Source organism: Aplidium turbinatum, chromosome 5 (assembly GCF_918807975.1).
Source record: "Aplidium turbinatum chromosome 5, kaAplTurb1.1, whole genome shotgun sequence".
NCBI lineage: Eukaryota > Metazoa > Chordata > Ascidiacea > Aplousobranchia > Polyclinidae > Aplidium > Aplidium turbinatum.
This window is the reverse complement of record NC_137476.1, coordinates 24003652-24021479: the sequence shown is the minus strand read 5'-3', so window position 1 is coordinate 24021479 and position 17828 is coordinate 24003652. Positions and strand designations below refer to the sequence as shown.

Sequence of the window (17828 nt, the reverse complement as noted above, 5' to 3'; positions counted from 1 at the left end):
TGAGATTGCGAGTTTTACATATAATAATAATAATGTTATGGTTTTATTTATTGTCGCTCTACAACAGCTAAGGTCTTTTAGCGACAGGGCTCATTTTAATTTGTATCAGGTTTACGATGTTATCACATTATTACCCGACTCATTCTCACTGCGCTATGCAGGATAGAACACAATCGGTACCGTTTTTTTTAAAGTCTTCGGTTTGACCCGACCTGGAATCGATCTCAGATCTACCAGCACCAGAGCCGAAGGCGAAACCACTCGGCCACTGAGCTGGTAAGAGTTTTACATATGATCACACAACGCAACACGACTGCAATTCTACATAACGATGAACCAAGGTAGGAATCCGGCATAGTGACGTTGATTACAGAAGTTGAATTCCCGATTGCTGAATTGAATTCCCGAGACGTGCAGTTATGCGCTCAAGGCGGAGTCTTCTGGAAGATTCTAGTGACGTGTACGTGTGACGGCAGAGACGACAGAGCTCTCTGGCGCTACAAATTGCTAAAATATTTTCATAGTGAATTTATATCCGAAGACAACAAAAGAAGTCTGAACATCTGAAACCGGATCTGAACGCACCAAGGACGCTCAGAAACGTCATTCTACAACGAAAGCAGCAGTTCCAACACAAAAAGTTCCGAAGTTAAGTTAAAACAACAAAATGAAAAATTTGAACAACCAAGCAGAATTTCTAGTAAGCAAATTAAAAAAAAATCTCCCGTCACACATAATTTTAATTAACACTTTGCGTAATTAAAAAGTGTTTTCTAAGCGAACAAGCTCTTCTCACAATTCACCCTATTCTTCATGCAGTTGAGAGTCAAATATTGCATTGTATCTCATTCTCAGCGTTGTATCATGAACACAAAAGCACACCGCAAAGGCTATCAACTTACACTCAAAGGTCAAAGCATAAATGACGTCATGTTGTATCGCACAGTCGGACACTATTGTTTCTAAAGAAAACAAACCTTCAAGGGATATATCATTAGAGAAGGATTTCAGTGGTGGTAGTTCATTTTCTTGACAGCATCAATTAATTATTGTACAGTATCTTAAAAATAACCTAGCGTTAATAATAATAATAATTGTATCTGATGTAACTTAGCAAAAAAATATTACTAGAGTTAACTTGCGTACTGTTCAGTAAACAGTTGTGTTTGGTTGTCATTTTTTCTTTTTATGTTTTATCACCTGTCACCTGAATGTGGCTGCATAGCAGAGGTGTAGGCTACAGAAGCAGCCTAAGCAGGAGTTTTAGAGTACTTAGGACTAGGATCCGGAGTATTAGTTTTCTTCCGGATTTGAAGTGGAGCCAGAGTCTGAAATTCTTAACAAAAACTGGAGAAGGGATTGGAACCGGAATGTGATTTTTTCTTCCTAGTTGATACTTTTACCATACAAATATTTACGCTCCACTTGGCGCAGCTGTTATTTTTGTGCAATTCTGTGTTTTTATTGTCTACTCTAGGCTGTCATTTTTTTATTGAAAAGACATTTTTTTCCGTGACCACAAAGAAATAAGTTATAGTATAAAAAACTTTAATTGTTGTTTATGGTTTGCGCTTGGAATCTGAGTGAAAATTGGCTTAGTAGTTAATGCGTCCGTCTCTGAATAGGCAGGCATGGTTCGATACCCTGTTGAGACATGCTAAAGATTTTTTAAAAGTGATACTAAATCGTATTTCTGCTTGACACTCAGCAATGGAATAGATTCTGGTAATAATGTAGGCTACTCGTTTGCCCTCTATACATAAGCATTATTATCTCTAAAATATTTAAAACAGAAGTAGGGTTTGGAGTTACAGGCAAAAGTCCAAAAAACTTTACTATACATATCTCTGCTGCATAGCCGAGAGGTGAGAGCTAAGGTGTATGGAGTCGTTTTCTGAACTCTTTCTCCACTGTGACTTCAAAATCTGTGACTCCTAAGTTTAACCCTGTTCCAAATATTGTAAGGATATTCACTCTAAACTCCACTCAAACTTCGAGCATAAACTACAATTCATATTTTTTACATTTTAACTTATACCTTCCCGATCCGTCGTCAAGAGAAAAAGCATACTTTTAAATGAAAAAAGTTACTGCCAGTAAATAAAACTAGAGAAATATACAAAAAAACAACTGCGCCAAGTGCAGCAACAACATTTGGACGCTAAAAGTATCAACTGGGGAAAAAATCCGATTCCGGCTCCAATCCGGTTCTTGTTTTGCCAAATATTATATATCAGATTCCTGCTCCACTCCGATTCCCACCGAAACCCGATATTCCTGCTTCTAAATACTCCAAAACTCTGGCGCCTGTACTCCTCTGCTGGTGAGAATGCGTGTTCGACAGGGAGCCGCTTTAACATTGTTTAAGAACATGTGGCAGTATTTTTGGCAAGACACTTAAATACATGCCGTCAATTGCGGAGTTGAGCCCCTTCGGATATGGCATTTGATTTGTCTAATGGATAAGAACAGTAAGCTGCTCTACAGAGATATTCCTGCGGTCCTTCGTTTTTAAAGCTATCGCCTGATGAATTGAACAGCTAAATGTGGTTCAGGCATAAGTATTACATACAAGTTTGCACGCATATTTTTCCGTGTATGTAAGAATAGAGAGATCTGAAGCACAAATATTGTATTTACATGGAAAGCTGCGTTTTTAAAAGCAAATACAGTTTTGAAATAGAAAGCTCAAAAATGGTTGCATTCCATTATATTTAACCAAATGGTGGATTGGCACAGGTAGACCTTCTGTCGTTATACAATTGGGTCAAACAAAATCCAGGTGGAGGTTTTTCTATTCCCGAAATAAAGTCGTCTAAATCCGTCCTCCAGTCAACAATGTTGAAGAAGTGAAAACATTTTCCTCCTCTAGCCAATATCTGCAAATAGAAATATTTTTACTCGCCAACCGCTTGAAATGGTCAAGCCAAAAAGTCAACCTCAGCCTTCCATCAAACGATGGTGATAAGTTTAAAAAACTCCCTTCTTTTCAGCAGTTCTACATTTGCAAATATCACTAAATTTATCTAAATAGCGTCTACGTACTCAGCAATTATTAAATTATACTTATTTCGGAGAGTATACTTGGAATCTAACTTCCATGCATTTGCACAATATTCTGGAATTGTTTTGGATAGGCCTACTAGCCTACGTACCTAAATGTTTATATGCACCCGCATTGTTCATTTGCGTTGAAAAATAGATAAAAGGAATGAAACTAAACTCAATGTATTGTGCATTACAAACCAAAGCTTTAACGGGTTTAACTAACTAAATAATGTAATAAAATATGCTGTTTCGTTTTGCTTATGTAAAATTCCGGTTTTGATTCTAAGCGCCCTCATTCGCCCAAATTAGAAAGCAACGCTCCTGTTATAGTCGTAAATGCTTTCAGGAGAGCTGTCACTCACATAAAGAACCACTGGGTTAGAAGAAAAGGTTGTATATTTCAGTCGAATCAACTCACATCAAGTTGCTCTTGACAAACACGATGTAGCTTGATGCCGATGACGTAAACGTCAATGTCCGCTTTCTCCAATCGCTCAGCAGCATCAGCAACGGCGATGCTGCTTTTTGCGATGCAGTTCTCACATCTAAATAACAAAAAAACTTGTAAATCAATGTTAAACCTTTTTTTCTCATACTTTGTTTGGTACTTAAACGCTTCACAGCTTAAATTAGTCGTTACAACGATTAAGCAACAGAAGCGATTCTTAACTATTGCAGATTATATCACACCAAAAACGCGACTGAACAATCATCATTTTCAAAATGAAATAATGAGATGATAAAATACAACCTACAGAATAAAACTTTTAAAATTCAACACTTAACTAATCTAGTTGGAAAATTTGTAATGCAAGTTTTGTCTTTGCTTCGATTGTAAAACAGAACAAAGAATAGGCTACTTTTATTTAAAACAACACTATCGCCACTCCTATTTAATATCTATATAAGTGACCTCCCATGCACTACATCGCAACAGTATGGCTATGCGGATGATCTAGCACTTCTATATGCTCACAGGAACTGGCATGAGGTGGAAAGAAAACTTGAAACTGATCTGAAACTGGTGGCTGATTATCTGGACAAGTGGAGGCTCAAACTGAATGCGTCGAAAACAACAATCTCTGCTTTCCATCTAAATAATCAGGAATCTCAGCGTCAACTGTCTGTCTCGCTAACAGGAAATCCTTTACCATACACTGCAAACCCAACTTACCTTGGAGTAAAACTTGACCGGCAGTTGACCTACAGACCCCACATCGAGTCACTCCGTGCCAAGGTTACCTCGCGAAATAACCTCTTGAGAAGCCTAGCAGGAACAGGATGGGGAGCCCGAGCATCAACCTTGCGTACAAGTGCACTAGCCTTGGTCTACAGCTCAGCCGAATATGCCTCAGCTGTGTGGAACCGCAGCAGACACACAAAAAAGATGGATGTATGCATTAACGACACCTTGCGCATCATCACTGGCTGTCTCCGCCCCACACCTACTGCTTATCTGCCAACTTTGGCTGGCATTGCTCCTGCTCATGTCCGTAGGGAAGAAGCCTCTCACAAACTGGCTCTACATGCGAGACTCGATCCTCAACACCTTCTCCACAGTCACTCCCAAACAAATGGACCAGTCAGACCTCAACGCCTATCATCAAGGCGCCCATTCCATCGATATGCTACACAACTTGTGGATAAGAACTTCAGCTGCATGGAAACATGGGCCCAAGAATGGAACGAGCTGCCACATATCCCTCCCCAGTTTTCAGTTATGCCAGCACTCTCCATCCCTCCTGGAGCAGACCTCTCAAGAAAGGCATGGGTCACATTGAACAGGATCAGATGTGACGTTGGCTGTACTGGAGCTAATCTGTTTATGTGGGGGTTGCATAATTCGCCGATATGTGTCTGCGGAGCGGTAGAACAAACAATGCAACACATACTCCACGAATGTTCCATCTTACGACCCCCAAGTGGAATCACTGGTATTCGACAACTGGACCCAACTACCGTATCTTGGCTGCACGAGGAGGCATTGCCAATCTAAGCTACTACAAGTCAAACGAGAGAAGAAGAAGATTTAAAACACAAAAACGTTGCATGACAAAAAACATTTCAACACAAACTAACGTCATAAACAGTTCAAAATTAACCAAAAATATTTATATTTTAGCCACCATGCACTTCTTGTATTTTGGGTAGCCTACTAGTTAAGGGTTTTTTAGTTTTTTTGTTGTTTTGTTTTATTCATATAACTTTGCAAAACGTAAACAAGGACTCGAGCAATCTCCCGTTTCTCTTTACCATTTGGATAGAGAAAGGTGGTGCTTAGTTTAATGTTTTTCTAAAAGAAATGTTAGTAAATACAGTAGTCTATGCATTAAGTTTAACTTAATAAATACGACATCTGGAACCAGATTGATTTATTGTTATCTGATAGCAAACAAGTAGATTGACAGCTTTCTAGGTGTGAAGAAACGAAACTATTAACTTTCCACAGGAACTGATGACGAATGTAAGTTGTAGTAACGTTAATTTATGTGGTTTAATGGCAGTAGCTGTTCGACAGTGTTATGACATCAAATGAAAAATGTCAAAGGTGACCTTGTGCTCAGAAAGGGTATTTTTATTTCTTTTATTATTAGTTATTCTCACCCGTCAGTGAGCAAGAGAACCTCCTGAATAACTCCAGTTTCTCCTCGTCTTGCACCGTTAGAGTTGAGAGCCGTTTCGCGTACAAAATCCAAAGCTTTTGCAATACACGTTTTCCCGTGAGTCAACGAATTGTAGCTGAAAAAAAGGAAAATGCTACGTTTTAAAAACGAAATAAAAACATCTTGAGCTGAAAAAAACTTCTGTAGAAAATAAATTTAAAAACATTTGTTTTTCCTTGTAAGCAAATCATGTGTTCGGATCTGCTACTTCTGCACAGAAGAACACAGTCGTGTTCAGAGTAAGGAGAAACGCACCTAGCAACATAATTTCCTCATCCACGGTAGGCTATAGTTGGCAATATTGTTGCCCAGATAAGCTTGAATTGAAACTAGTGAGACTCTCGCTCAAAGACAAAAAAGTCGCTGCCTATGGCATGAGACTGCTCAGATGCATTTACATTACACATAGGCCTAAAGAGCAAAGTGCTTTCAAAAATTTGCTCAATGCTTATAAAAACTGTAACTGTCAATAGGTTTAAGAGTTAAGGGAAGGAAGGAAGGCACCAGCTCAGTGGCCGAGTGGTTTCGCCTTCGGCTCTGGTGCTGGTAGATCTGAGATCGATTCCAGGTCGGGTCAAACCGAAGACTTTAAAAACGGTACCGATTGTGTTCTATCCTGCTTAGCGCAGTGAGAATGAGTCGGGTAATAATGTGATAACATCGAAAACCTGAATACAAATTAAAAATGAGCCCTGTCGCTAAAAGACCTTAGCTGTTGTAGAGCGACAATAAATAAAACCATAACATTATTATTATTATTGTCGTGTAATTTACGTTGTATGTTACAGTAGAAACTCCTGCCGCGTTCCACGCATAATGCCTTTGGCCAACGCAACTGTTCAGTTGGCGCTCCCACTCTGTTTACTTGCTTGTTATGTTGAGGTGCGGTTCAGGTTGACAATCTTATTGTCTGAAGTATACTAAGCTTAATTCATTTGTTTATATTTATTTAGATGTTCCATTTAGTTTGTTAAAGCTAATATAAGCTTGCGTAATAAAGTATGTATTAGTTCACGACAATTTAACAAACTAATTGAAGATGGATAGCAAGTATATAAAGCCCAGTTTGTTCAGCGCTGATCCCAACTCTAGTCAAGCTAGTAAAGAGTGGAAACATTGGCATCGAACATTCGCGAATTTTCTTGCAGCATTTCCAGCTGAACCAGAGATCAGTGATGACGATAAACTGCGATGTTTGATCGCCCACGTTGATAAGGATGTTTACGATTACATCAGTGAATGTAATACTTATGAGCTTGCAATAAGAACTTTAGAAAGATTATACGTGAAACCAAATAATCTCATATTTGCCAGACATTTTCTAATGACGTGCAAACAACAGGCAGAACAGTCATTAGATGATTATGTATTAAACTTGAAGCGGCTATCTCGAGATTGCAATTATAAAGCCGTAACCGCGGAAGTTTGCCGCAATGAAGCTATTCGTGACGCTTTTATATCAGGGATATTGTCTGCATCAATACGTCAAAGACTCTTGGAAAATATTAGAGAAGAGACCATAACCCTCGATGCTATTTTTAATCAAGCTCGCTCATTAGATATTGCTCAGAAAAATTCTGATGCCTTTCTAGTTTCAAATCAACAGCAAACCTACTGTCAAGGAAACACATCAACATTTGCCAACACGATACAGTGTTCTCAGAGAGAATCGGCTGAACAAGAGATTTCTTTGCGTGAAAGACTTCCGTTAAATGAAAGTTGTGCTGCAGCTGACTTGAAGAAAAAATGCTCCCACTGTGGCTGTCCTGACAATCATGGAAGAGAAAGATGCCCTGCGAAGAACAGTAAGTGCTATAAGTGTGGTTATCTTGGTCATTATGCAAGAGAGTGTCGTTCTCGTAGAAAACGAATTTCACAAAATCCGTCTAGTGCTTCTTTATTCTCCTTACATTCTGCTCCAAATAAAGTTAACTACACTGTGTGTATTAACGGTGTTACTGCAAGAGCACTTGTGGACACGGGTTCTACCCTAAGTCATGTGAGCAAACATTTTGCTTTAAAGAATGCAATTCCTATCGAACCGGAGTTTAATGAAATTGGTTTGGCCGTGAAAAAAAAACTTCACAAAGCGATGGATTTTCTACTGTTAAAGTTTACTTTCAAAGACGTGAATACGATAAAGTGAAACTTATCGTGCTTGATAATTTGTTAACGGACGTTATTCTGGGGCAGGACTTCTTGGCTCAGCATAAGCACGTAAAAATTAACTTTGGAGGTAGCGAAGCTCCTTTGTATCTGGGGGCACTAAAATGCGTGAAAACGGATATTTGTCCAAGATTGTTTCAACATTTATCGCCCAACTGTAAGCCTATTGTGACTAAGTCCAGAAAGCAGTCTGCTGCTAACGAAAGGTTTATAACTGAAACTATACAAAAAGATCTTCAGCAAGGTGTAATTGAGCCAAGCACTGCACCATGGCGAGCTCAAGTCCTTGTGGTATCTGGAGAAAATCACAGGAAAAGAATGTGCATTGATTACAGTCAAACTATCAATAAGTTTACGTTGTTAGACGGATATCCATTGCCTAACATGCAAAATTTGGTCAACAAGATTGCTCACTATTCATTTTTTAGCACATTGGATCTGAAAAGTGCATACCATCAAGTTGAAATTCCTGTGGAAGATCGGCCTTATACAGCTTTTGAAGCCAATGGTAGATTGTATCAAAGCAAAAGACTATCGTTTGGATTAACAAATGCTGTACCTTGGTTTCAAAGAATTGTTGACAATATCATCGAGAGCAATGATTGTAAAGGCACATTTGCTTATTTGGACAATATTACCGTCTGCGGTAAGACAAAGGAAGAACATGATGAAAACCTTCAGCATTTCTTAACAGTTGCAAACAAGTGCAATCTCACTTTCAATAATGACAAGTGCACCTACTCCACGGACAAGATCAACTTACTGGGGTATGAAATAAGTAATGGCAGTTTAAGCCCTGATCGCGAAAGAGTGAAGTCGTTATTAGAAATGCCGGTTCCAACCTCAGCCAAAGAGCTACGACGAATTATTGGTCTTATGGCATATTATGCTCGATGGATACCGCAATATTCGGACAAAATAAAACCGCTTGTTGATAGTAATAGGTTTCCCCTGAGTGATCAAGCTATCTCGTGTTTTAACGAACTTCGGCAAGTCTTGGCAGAAGCCACTTTGAAGGTAATAGATGAAAACTTGCCCTTTTCAGTCGAAACTGATGCCTCGGATATTGCGTTGTCCGCAATATTACATCAGGCGGGAAGGCCTGTGGCGTTTTTTTCTCGGACCCTGAATTCGAACGAAAAGCGATATTCCAGTATCGAAAAAGAAGCTACTGCCATAATAGAAGCGGTTCGAAAGTGGTCACATTTCCTTTTAGGCAGACATTTTACTTTGATCACTGATCAAAATTCAGTTGCTTTTATGTTCGACCACAGAAGAAGAGGAAAAGTAAAAAACGACAAGATAATGCGTTGGCGAGTCGAATTGGCACAGTATTCGTATGATATCGTGTATCGCGAAGGCAAACTTAACGTGGCATCTGATGCTTTATCTCGTGCGTATTGTGCCAGTACAACTGGGAACACACTGAAAGAAATTCATGAAAATTTGTGTCATCCGGGAGTTGTGAGAATGCAACATTTTGTAAGAACAATGAATTTGCCATACTCGATAGATGATGTGAAAAGATTGGTCACAAATTGCAAAGTTTGTTGTGAAGTGAAGCCAAGGTTTTACAAACCTCCAAAAGCTACATTGATTAAAGCAACGCAACCATTTGAACGCTTGAGTATTGACTTTAAAGGACCATTGCCGTCAAATACTAAAAATCATTTCTTTTTAACTGTTGTTGATGAATTTTCGCGTTTCCCCTTTGTTTTTCCTTGTAGTAACACTACTTCTCATACTGTAATTATTTGTTTGAAATCTTTGTTCAACATGTTTGGTATGCCAGCCGTAGTGCATAGTGATAATGCAAAATGCTTTATATCCAAAGATATAAAACAGTTCTTAAGTGAGAGAGGCATATCCACAACACATTCGTCAGTGTATAATCCACGTGGCAATTCACAGTGTGAACGTTATAATGGTGTTGTTTGGAATGCAATTAAGTTAGCTCTTCGTACTAAAAATTTAGAAATTTCACAATGGGAATTAGTTGTTCCAGAAGTATTGCATTCACTTCGATCGTTATTGTGCACATCCACAAATGAAACGCCTCACGAAAGACTTTTTAATTTTCCACGACGTTCAACTTTTGGGTTATGTGTACCTTCGTGGTTGACTGAAGAAGACAAGGTACTGGTAAAACGTTTTGTACGTAACAAGTACGATCCACTAGTGGACGAGGTTCAACTTGTGAATGCAAATCCAAACTATGCTGTGGTAAAGTTCCCAAATGGAAGGGAAGCAACTGTATCTGCCAGAGACTTGGCAGCGCCAGGACGAGACTTTGCCGACCCCGTCAACCCTGCTGAAGTGGAGAAATCGAATGAAGTGAACTCCAGAATTAGAAATGTTTCTGATGACGTCGAACGTGAAATTACCTGTGAGAGGAGCTCTGCAGACGATGGTGCGGTTATTAACACGCAACCTATTGAACCTAATGTTGAATTGCAAACACAGAAAAACTGGCGTTCTGTTCGTATAAAAAACCCGCCAAAAAGGCTGAACTACAATTGAGCGTTTGTGTATTTATTGTACTGTAATTTTTATGAAGGGGTGAATGTCGTGTAATTTACGTTGTATGCTACAGTAGAAACTCCTGCCGCGTTCCACGCATAATGCCTTTGGCCAACGCAACTGTTCAGTTGGCGCTCCCACTCTGTTTACTTGCTTGTTATGTTGAGGTGCGGTTCAGGTTGACAATCTTATTGTCTGAAGTATACTAAGCTTAATTCATTTGTTTATATTTATTTAGATGTTCCATTTAGTTTGTTAAAGCTAATATAAGCTTGCGTAATAAAGTATGTATTAGTTCACGACAATTATTATCATTAGTTAAGGGAAGGACCAGCTCAGTGGCCGAGTGGTTTCGCCTTCGGCTCTGGTGCTGGTAGATCTGAGATCGATTCCAGGTCGGGTCAAACCGAAGACTTTAAAAACGGTACCAATTGTGTTCTATCCTGCATAGCGCAGTGAGAATGAGTCGGGTGATAATGTGATAACATCGTAAACCTGATATAAATTCAAAATAAGCCCTGTCGCTAAAAGACCTCAGCTGTTGTAGAGCGACAATAAATAAAAAACCATAACATTAGTTAAGGGAAGGTACCGGCTCAGTGGCCGAGTGGTTTCGCCTTCGGCTCTGGTGCTGGTAGATCTGAGATCGATTCCAGGTCGGGTCAAACCGAAGACTTTAAAAACGGTACCGATTGTGTTCTATCCTGCATAACGCAGTGAGAATAAGTCGGGTAATAATGTGATAACAACGTAAACCTGATACAAATTAAAAATGAGCCCTGTCGCTAAAAGACCTTAGCTGTTGTAGAGCGACAATAAATAAAACCATAACATTATTATTAGTTAAGGGAAGGCAAGACAAAACTGACCTAAGAAAAAAAATCGTTTTTCTTGACTGTTGCAAAAACATTTTTTGATTAGTAGGTAGTTGGCAATTAAAAGGCCTGCTGATAAATTATGCTTGTACTAAAAAGTACAGCTGAAAGTAGCACCTTTTCAAAGAAATGTTAATTTTTCACCAATTTTTGTACACGGCAAAAGCAAAACGGACCACAAGCGGAGCAAACTGACCCGAGGGTCCTTTTCGCTTCGCTTTCCTCTAAAGCAGGGGTCGGCAAACTGCGGCCCGCGGGCCAAATGCGGCCCTCGGACAAACTTTTTGCGGCCCTTGAACGATCTTACTTTTAGTGCATAAACTAAAGTTTCATCATTATGTACGCATGAATTCATTTTATATCATAACAATGTCTACTGTTGTTAAAGACATAGGCTACTAAATGAAAATTTCAAAACGGAATTAAGCATTAAAATGAGTAAACTGAACATTCAAGAATACATTTCAAAAACAATTACCGAAAAAAAATTGTTTTCAATGGCGCTGGCAAGGCCCAAAGCCCAGTGTTTCATTTATTTTCATTTTTTTCAAAATGACCAAAACGTGCAAACACTGCTCGAGAATACGTAATGTACATACATACATAGCCTACAGTCAAATCGCCCGCAGTAACAATTATTGCGTGATCGGTTGATTGCTAGTCTTTTGTTACGTAGACTGTACAGTCGCACGCTTCGTTGCTCAGGCCCAATCTCGTTTTGAAAGCTCTGACAAAAGCACGCGCACAATGGTGGTCAGACCGCAATGGGGCAAAATTTTATTAAAAATCGTTTTATGGTAGCATGTTAAACACAAAGAACGTGGAAAATCGCCAAGTCAGGTTTTTCCTTTAGTACCCCTTTAAAATAATCAACTTTGTTTTGGCAAGAGGCCTTAACCACAGCCAATTCAAAAGTTTACTTGAAGAGATGAATGCTGTGCCTCAAGATCTGGTGTATTTTTGCGAGGTTAGATGGCTAAGTCGCAGTGCTATGTTACAACGGTTTTATGATTTGCGAACCGAAATAGTGACTTTCTTGAAACAAAAGAATGCAGGTTTCGGCATTGATGAACTTAGTGATCCTGATTGGTTAACAGATTTAGCCTTTCTCACTGATTTCACTTCTCATATGAACAAGCTAAACTTACAACTACAAGGAAAGGACCAATTTATTAATCAGATGTATGATCAATGATCATATTACTGCCTTCGTAAACAAGCTACGTCTTTGGGAAACTCAATTAAACAATTCCAACTTTGCTCATTTTCCCAATTTTGGCCTTTGCAAACATTCCAACCCTGATAAGTACATATCACTTATCGTTTCCACTCAAACTAACTTTGAATCTCGATTTTGCGATTTGAAAAATAAAAAAAAACAGATTCGATTTATTTGCCTTCCATTTTCAATAGATGTCAATACTATGCCACATGAGATGCAAATGGAAATAATTGAACTTCAATCATCCAACATATTGAAGGCCAAATACGATTCAGTTCCAATTGCCAACTTTTATAAAGAACATGTCCAGAAATCTACCTATCCTCATCTGTATGACAATGCAAAACGTGTAATGTGCATGTTTGGAAGCACATATTGCTGTAAGCAGCTTTTTTCAAAAATGAATTACGCAAAGAATAAACTTCGCACTCGCCTGTCAGATCGTCATTTGAATTACGTATTGCAAATATCATCAACAAAGTTGTCAGTACACCTTGGCCATTACACAGAAACAACATCATCCTTCACATTGATAAATGATAAGTAAATAAAAACAATGTATTGCGTTTTAATACGTGTTTGATAGTGAAACGGCAACAAACACGTCTCATTGTGCAATAGACACAGGAATAGGAGTTGCAGGTGCGCCATGATTTTAAGGATAATGTGGCGATTGTTTATAGGTTGAATTTTATGCGGCCCGCACGTTACCGGAAGTTTGTAGATTTGGCCCAGTTGTACAGAAAGTTTGCCGACCCCTGCTCTAAAGGCAAACACATAGGAAAATAAATCATAACTGCAAAATATCGTTCAAACATGCTCATTACACACAAGTCGTATGCAAAGTCTCCAAGCCTAGCGCAGTCAGCACATTTTTCCAATGAAACTAGTTTTTACGTTTGCTGCACTGAACCCAACCTTTTATTGTGATTTTGGTAGAGATCTCTACGAAGCAAGCAACACCCCTTAGTAGGAGAACTACCAACATCAGCTGCTTTAGACTGCTTGGAAAATTTCCCTTCTTCTCAAATTTCTTGAGTTTTGACCCGTTTGTTAGTCTCTCAAGAACAGACTTTTGCTGAAAAGCTTGTTAAAAGTTTCTAATGTCGAGCCTTCCTTTTCCTGGAAGTGAAATCAAAAGGCAGTGTATATATATCTGCTATCGAAATCCTCGTTGGACCCTTTTGACGAGGTGGAAACGTTTACCAAATCAATCGACTTTATAGTTTTGTTTTCGTCTGGTCCTTGAGGGGTACGTTTTGCCCTAAAACCATGCTTCGCATAAAACAGTTTTGAAAAAAAATGCTTAACTAAATACTCCAGCTGCTTGTGATTAATGAAGAGGTAATGAAGTATTTTCCTACACTTGATTAGCAAACAAGTAACTTCATCTTCACTTCAACTTTTGCAGCTAACAACGACTTTCACTAGGCTTTTCTTACATCATCCTCTAAAACACATTATCTTTCCTCATTGCTTTGTTCAAAATGAAATCCGCCTCATGTTTTCACAGAAACATGTTTTTGACGTTCGTCACAACTTAGTAAAAAAAAATTGTGCTAACATTTTTGTCTTTGAGAAAAATGGGGTCCATTTTGCATCAAGGGTCTGTTTTACCCCGCCTTCCCCTACATCTTTCTAGAAATCACATTTTTACAGACTTGAAAGTTTTTTCATTCAAAATCAAACAACCATTCAAAAGAAGAAGCTTACTTGATTCTATGGTCAATAAACCCAGCTAAATAGGATGCATCGTTATTTAATCTTGAAGAACTTGCAGTAAGGTTTTTATGGTGATGGACTTGAGAGTCGAAAGATGTTATAGAAATTCGAGTTTTATCGGGCGCAACACTTTGTACTCCACAAAGGACTAACAAGACAAAAACAAAAAAAAAGAGAATAAAGTTAAAAAGATTAAAGTTAAAAAGTGTAATTGAATTAATAAATCTTGCAAAAGGCGTAGGCCTAAAGAACACTTTGGAGTTGAAATAGCACTAATCTGATGTGGTAGTTGCGTCAATAATAATTAGGCCTAACGTATATTGTCTGCTGGGATAGCTCAGTGGAAAAACACTCAAACTTTGCAAACAAAAAAATGGCAAGATCAAGCAATCAACGATGGTTGAACTCTTCGCGTGCGTCGTTGCCAGCTCGTTTTAAGGATATTTTTTCAAGTCTTTATTCATTAGCTCTTAGTGGATTAATAAATCGCAGGCGCCAATGGTGTAATAAAGTGGAAACTTCACTGTCAATCTTGGTGACTGGGCATGCATCAGTAGTTCAAAGCATCTGCAAATATTCAAAACTTTTAAGATTACGCTTTCAAAGAGGCTATCTCAGTCCTAGGATAAATATTCCCTCTTGCCTACTTCACAAACTATCGACTATATCTTGTTAGATGATTCATTGTTGAACGAATATGTCTCACCGTAATCTAAGATATTTTTCTTAATAGTTTTATTAACACTTGAACAGTGACTTGCTCAAATTTTTGCCCTCATAAAGTTCATCTCGTCTTATTTCATCCATACTCTGGTTTTGTTTTAACCTACCGCGAAAAGTTGTTTGTTTTCCTTTGAAAACAATATATTAGTTCTGTGATAAAAAATATCCCAAAAATGTATTGAAATAACATAATTCATTGCTAACAGATACGATACCATATACCAAGGCGGATCCAGCAAGTAGCTTTAGGTTAGGGGGTGATTTCAACAAAACACAATGATGTGTAGGTCTACATTATTCCAACTTTGCACATACACGATGAATACAGTTACTCTTCTTTGTTGTAGGGAAACGGTCGCCTCAATCGCCTCCTCCCTAGATCCGCTATTAACTTATACGCAGGGTTACCCATCGAAATGGACCCCAAAATAAGAACAACCGAAAATTAATTTTTTATACGAAACGAAACAAACGTTTTTGAACAATTTTTTGAATTTAAAAGAGCCATGACATATCACATGCCAGAAACAATCTGTACCAACTGTTTATTTGTAGAAAATATTTTTTGCATCTCAAGGCAGCTCAAGCCTAAATTTACCTTTACTTGTAGTAGGGATTTGACTGTTATTTCACTAAGTCTTTTCATTTCGTTGATCCACTGAGCTCAAACAAAAGAGAACACTTGCTCCACAAACGCATTACTGACCGGAAGAGAGAAGATGATGCTAACCAGCTTGTAGAGCAACAGAAAAGATTCGTCTCCAGTAAAGATCTTTATCTACTTGTCCTCACGTTCATCCTTGCGGAACACATTATCTGGAATCTTCAGAGCAGAGCATTAACAACCGAGACCTCATCTAACAACTCATCCTTCATTGCCATTGGCAGATTAATTTGCTTCGCCAACCCTTTAACTTCCTCGTACTCAATTTTTGATTTCTTAGCAGGGTCAAGTTGATGTGCGTTGGATGCTTCTCAAATTGATTGATATTGATATACTTATTGATATGTTCCAAAAAAGATAGAAGTTTTGTAATTGTTGAAAAATAAAGACAAACTAAGGACTCAAGCCAAAACAAGGACATTTCTTAGAAATAAGGACAAATCTTAGAAATAAAGACGGTACCAGTATGCTAACTCTGCCTTACGCAGTACGTACGTAGGCTACGTAGCCTACAATGTATATTCCCTGCCCACAGCATTATTAGCTGGGTTTACCGTTCTTAAGTAACTTCAATATGACATTTTAAATCAGTGATTTGGCCGCGTGCGGCCCTCAACCATTCTTTCTGCACCCTAATCAATAGGCTACAGCAAAAAAACGTTATTTGAAATAAAGAAAATAGTTAATCGACGAGTAGAATGCAAGTCTAGTGACTTGCATGACCAGCTTCTTGATGTCGAGAGATTGTGTGTAGCCTACTGCTCTACTGCACTTGACGGCACAAATGACATTGCAGACATACAGTAGCTGTGTTTATCATGGGAGTTACGCCAGACTTTAACATTTGCATGCAATTTTCACTTTGCATTCCATTCACGGCACAACAAAAGAGATAGATAAGCTATGTATTTCGAGAATTTCATGCAAGTCTTCCAGAAGCATATTTGGACCTGTCAAAGGCGTGTTCCTTTGCATCAGATGAATTTCCTTCCGTGTTAGAGAAGAATCAAGGTATTCATGGACTCCTTGATAGATGGGGTGAAGAGGATAATCTTATACTCTGTGATGTGGCACCACTGTATGTTACATTAAGAAAATATAGTTGCGAAGTCACTGAAGATGTATAATGTGATTAAAATCGTAGCAACAGTAAATTGGATTTTTGCTAATATGCTTAACCATTACAAGTTGAAGCAACTCTTAGGGTATATTGATGATCAGGGCTGGATTTAGCTGATGGGGGCCCGGGGCACTTTTAGATCGGGAGACCCCGTGCGAAAAGTCACCTCTACGTCTACAATAGCATTAATCCAGCACTGCACAGCATTTTGCAGACACTTCAAAGGCTAAAAAAAATAATAACAATAATAACACAAAAACACATTTTTTCCACATCAGGGGGCATCTGCACCCTCTGCCCCCCTAAATCCGAGCCTGTTGATGATGACTATATGCAGACGTGCTCATGTTCACTGCCATTCGATGATTAAACGGTGCTGCATGTCTCAAAAGGTTCTTCATACTTCTATTCCCCCGATGATTTTCCACTATATCGGTTTGTTCCAGACAATTGTTCACCAAATCAAACGTCATGTAAAACCGTTGAGGTCTACTGAATCTTAGCGTATTAAGTAATGGAATATTTCTAAAAACTGAGCAGATTGCACTATCGATTGCAAGACCTGTAAAACATTGCAGCTGCAGCATAACATTACATCATCGTTAAATCTTTAATTACTTGAACAGGTGTAAGCCAAACTTGAACAGGTGTAAGCCAAACTTGAACAGGTGCTTGAATAACTTATCATTGCTTATCATTATTACGTCACAGTAGCTGCCTACGTGCGTTTAAAATATTGCAATGTATTCTCGTCATTCTTAAAATTGTTACTTGAGAGTTGGTCGCATATTTAACTGTTTTGCTTAGTGCTTGCCAGCTGGACAAAATTTCCGTCTTTATCCAAGTAATTTGCATTGTAATGACAAGTTTAGTGGTGTAACGCGTTGCACCCCAATTTCGACAGCCAGTGGGCTAATTTTTACAGAAATACAATTCTCGAATAGACGTTTTCAGAAGAGTGTTTCTTTTCGGTCATTACATACGGTACAGACGAACGGATCCGGGAACTTTATGTTACAATTTTCCCACGAAGAGATTATGGTTTACCGCTGTGACCACGGTTAGACTTGCAGTCAGTTGGGGAGCAGATATAAGCATTCCAATG

At 38.6% G+C, this 17828-nt stretch overlaps 1 protein-coding gene across 1 annotated transcript; it reads right to left on the bottom strand.

The window, feature by feature from the left end:
- Window positions 1-2645: 2645 nt before the first annotated feature.
- LOC145771049 (transmembrane matrix receptor MUP-4-like) lies at window positions 2646-15752 on the bottom strand. Its single transcript, XM_082582792.1, has 5 exons — window positions 15722-15752; window positions 14208-14364; window positions 5653-5787; window positions 3467-3593; window positions 2646-2879 (listed from the first exon to the last, which is right to left on the bottom strand). The coding sequence occupies exons 1-5, from the start codon at window positions 15750-15752 to the stop codon at window positions 2715-2717; spliced, it is 615 nt and encodes a 204-aa protein (XP_082438918.1). The 3' UTR covers window positions 2646-2714.
- Between the last annotated feature and the right edge of the window lie 2076 nt (window positions 15753-17828).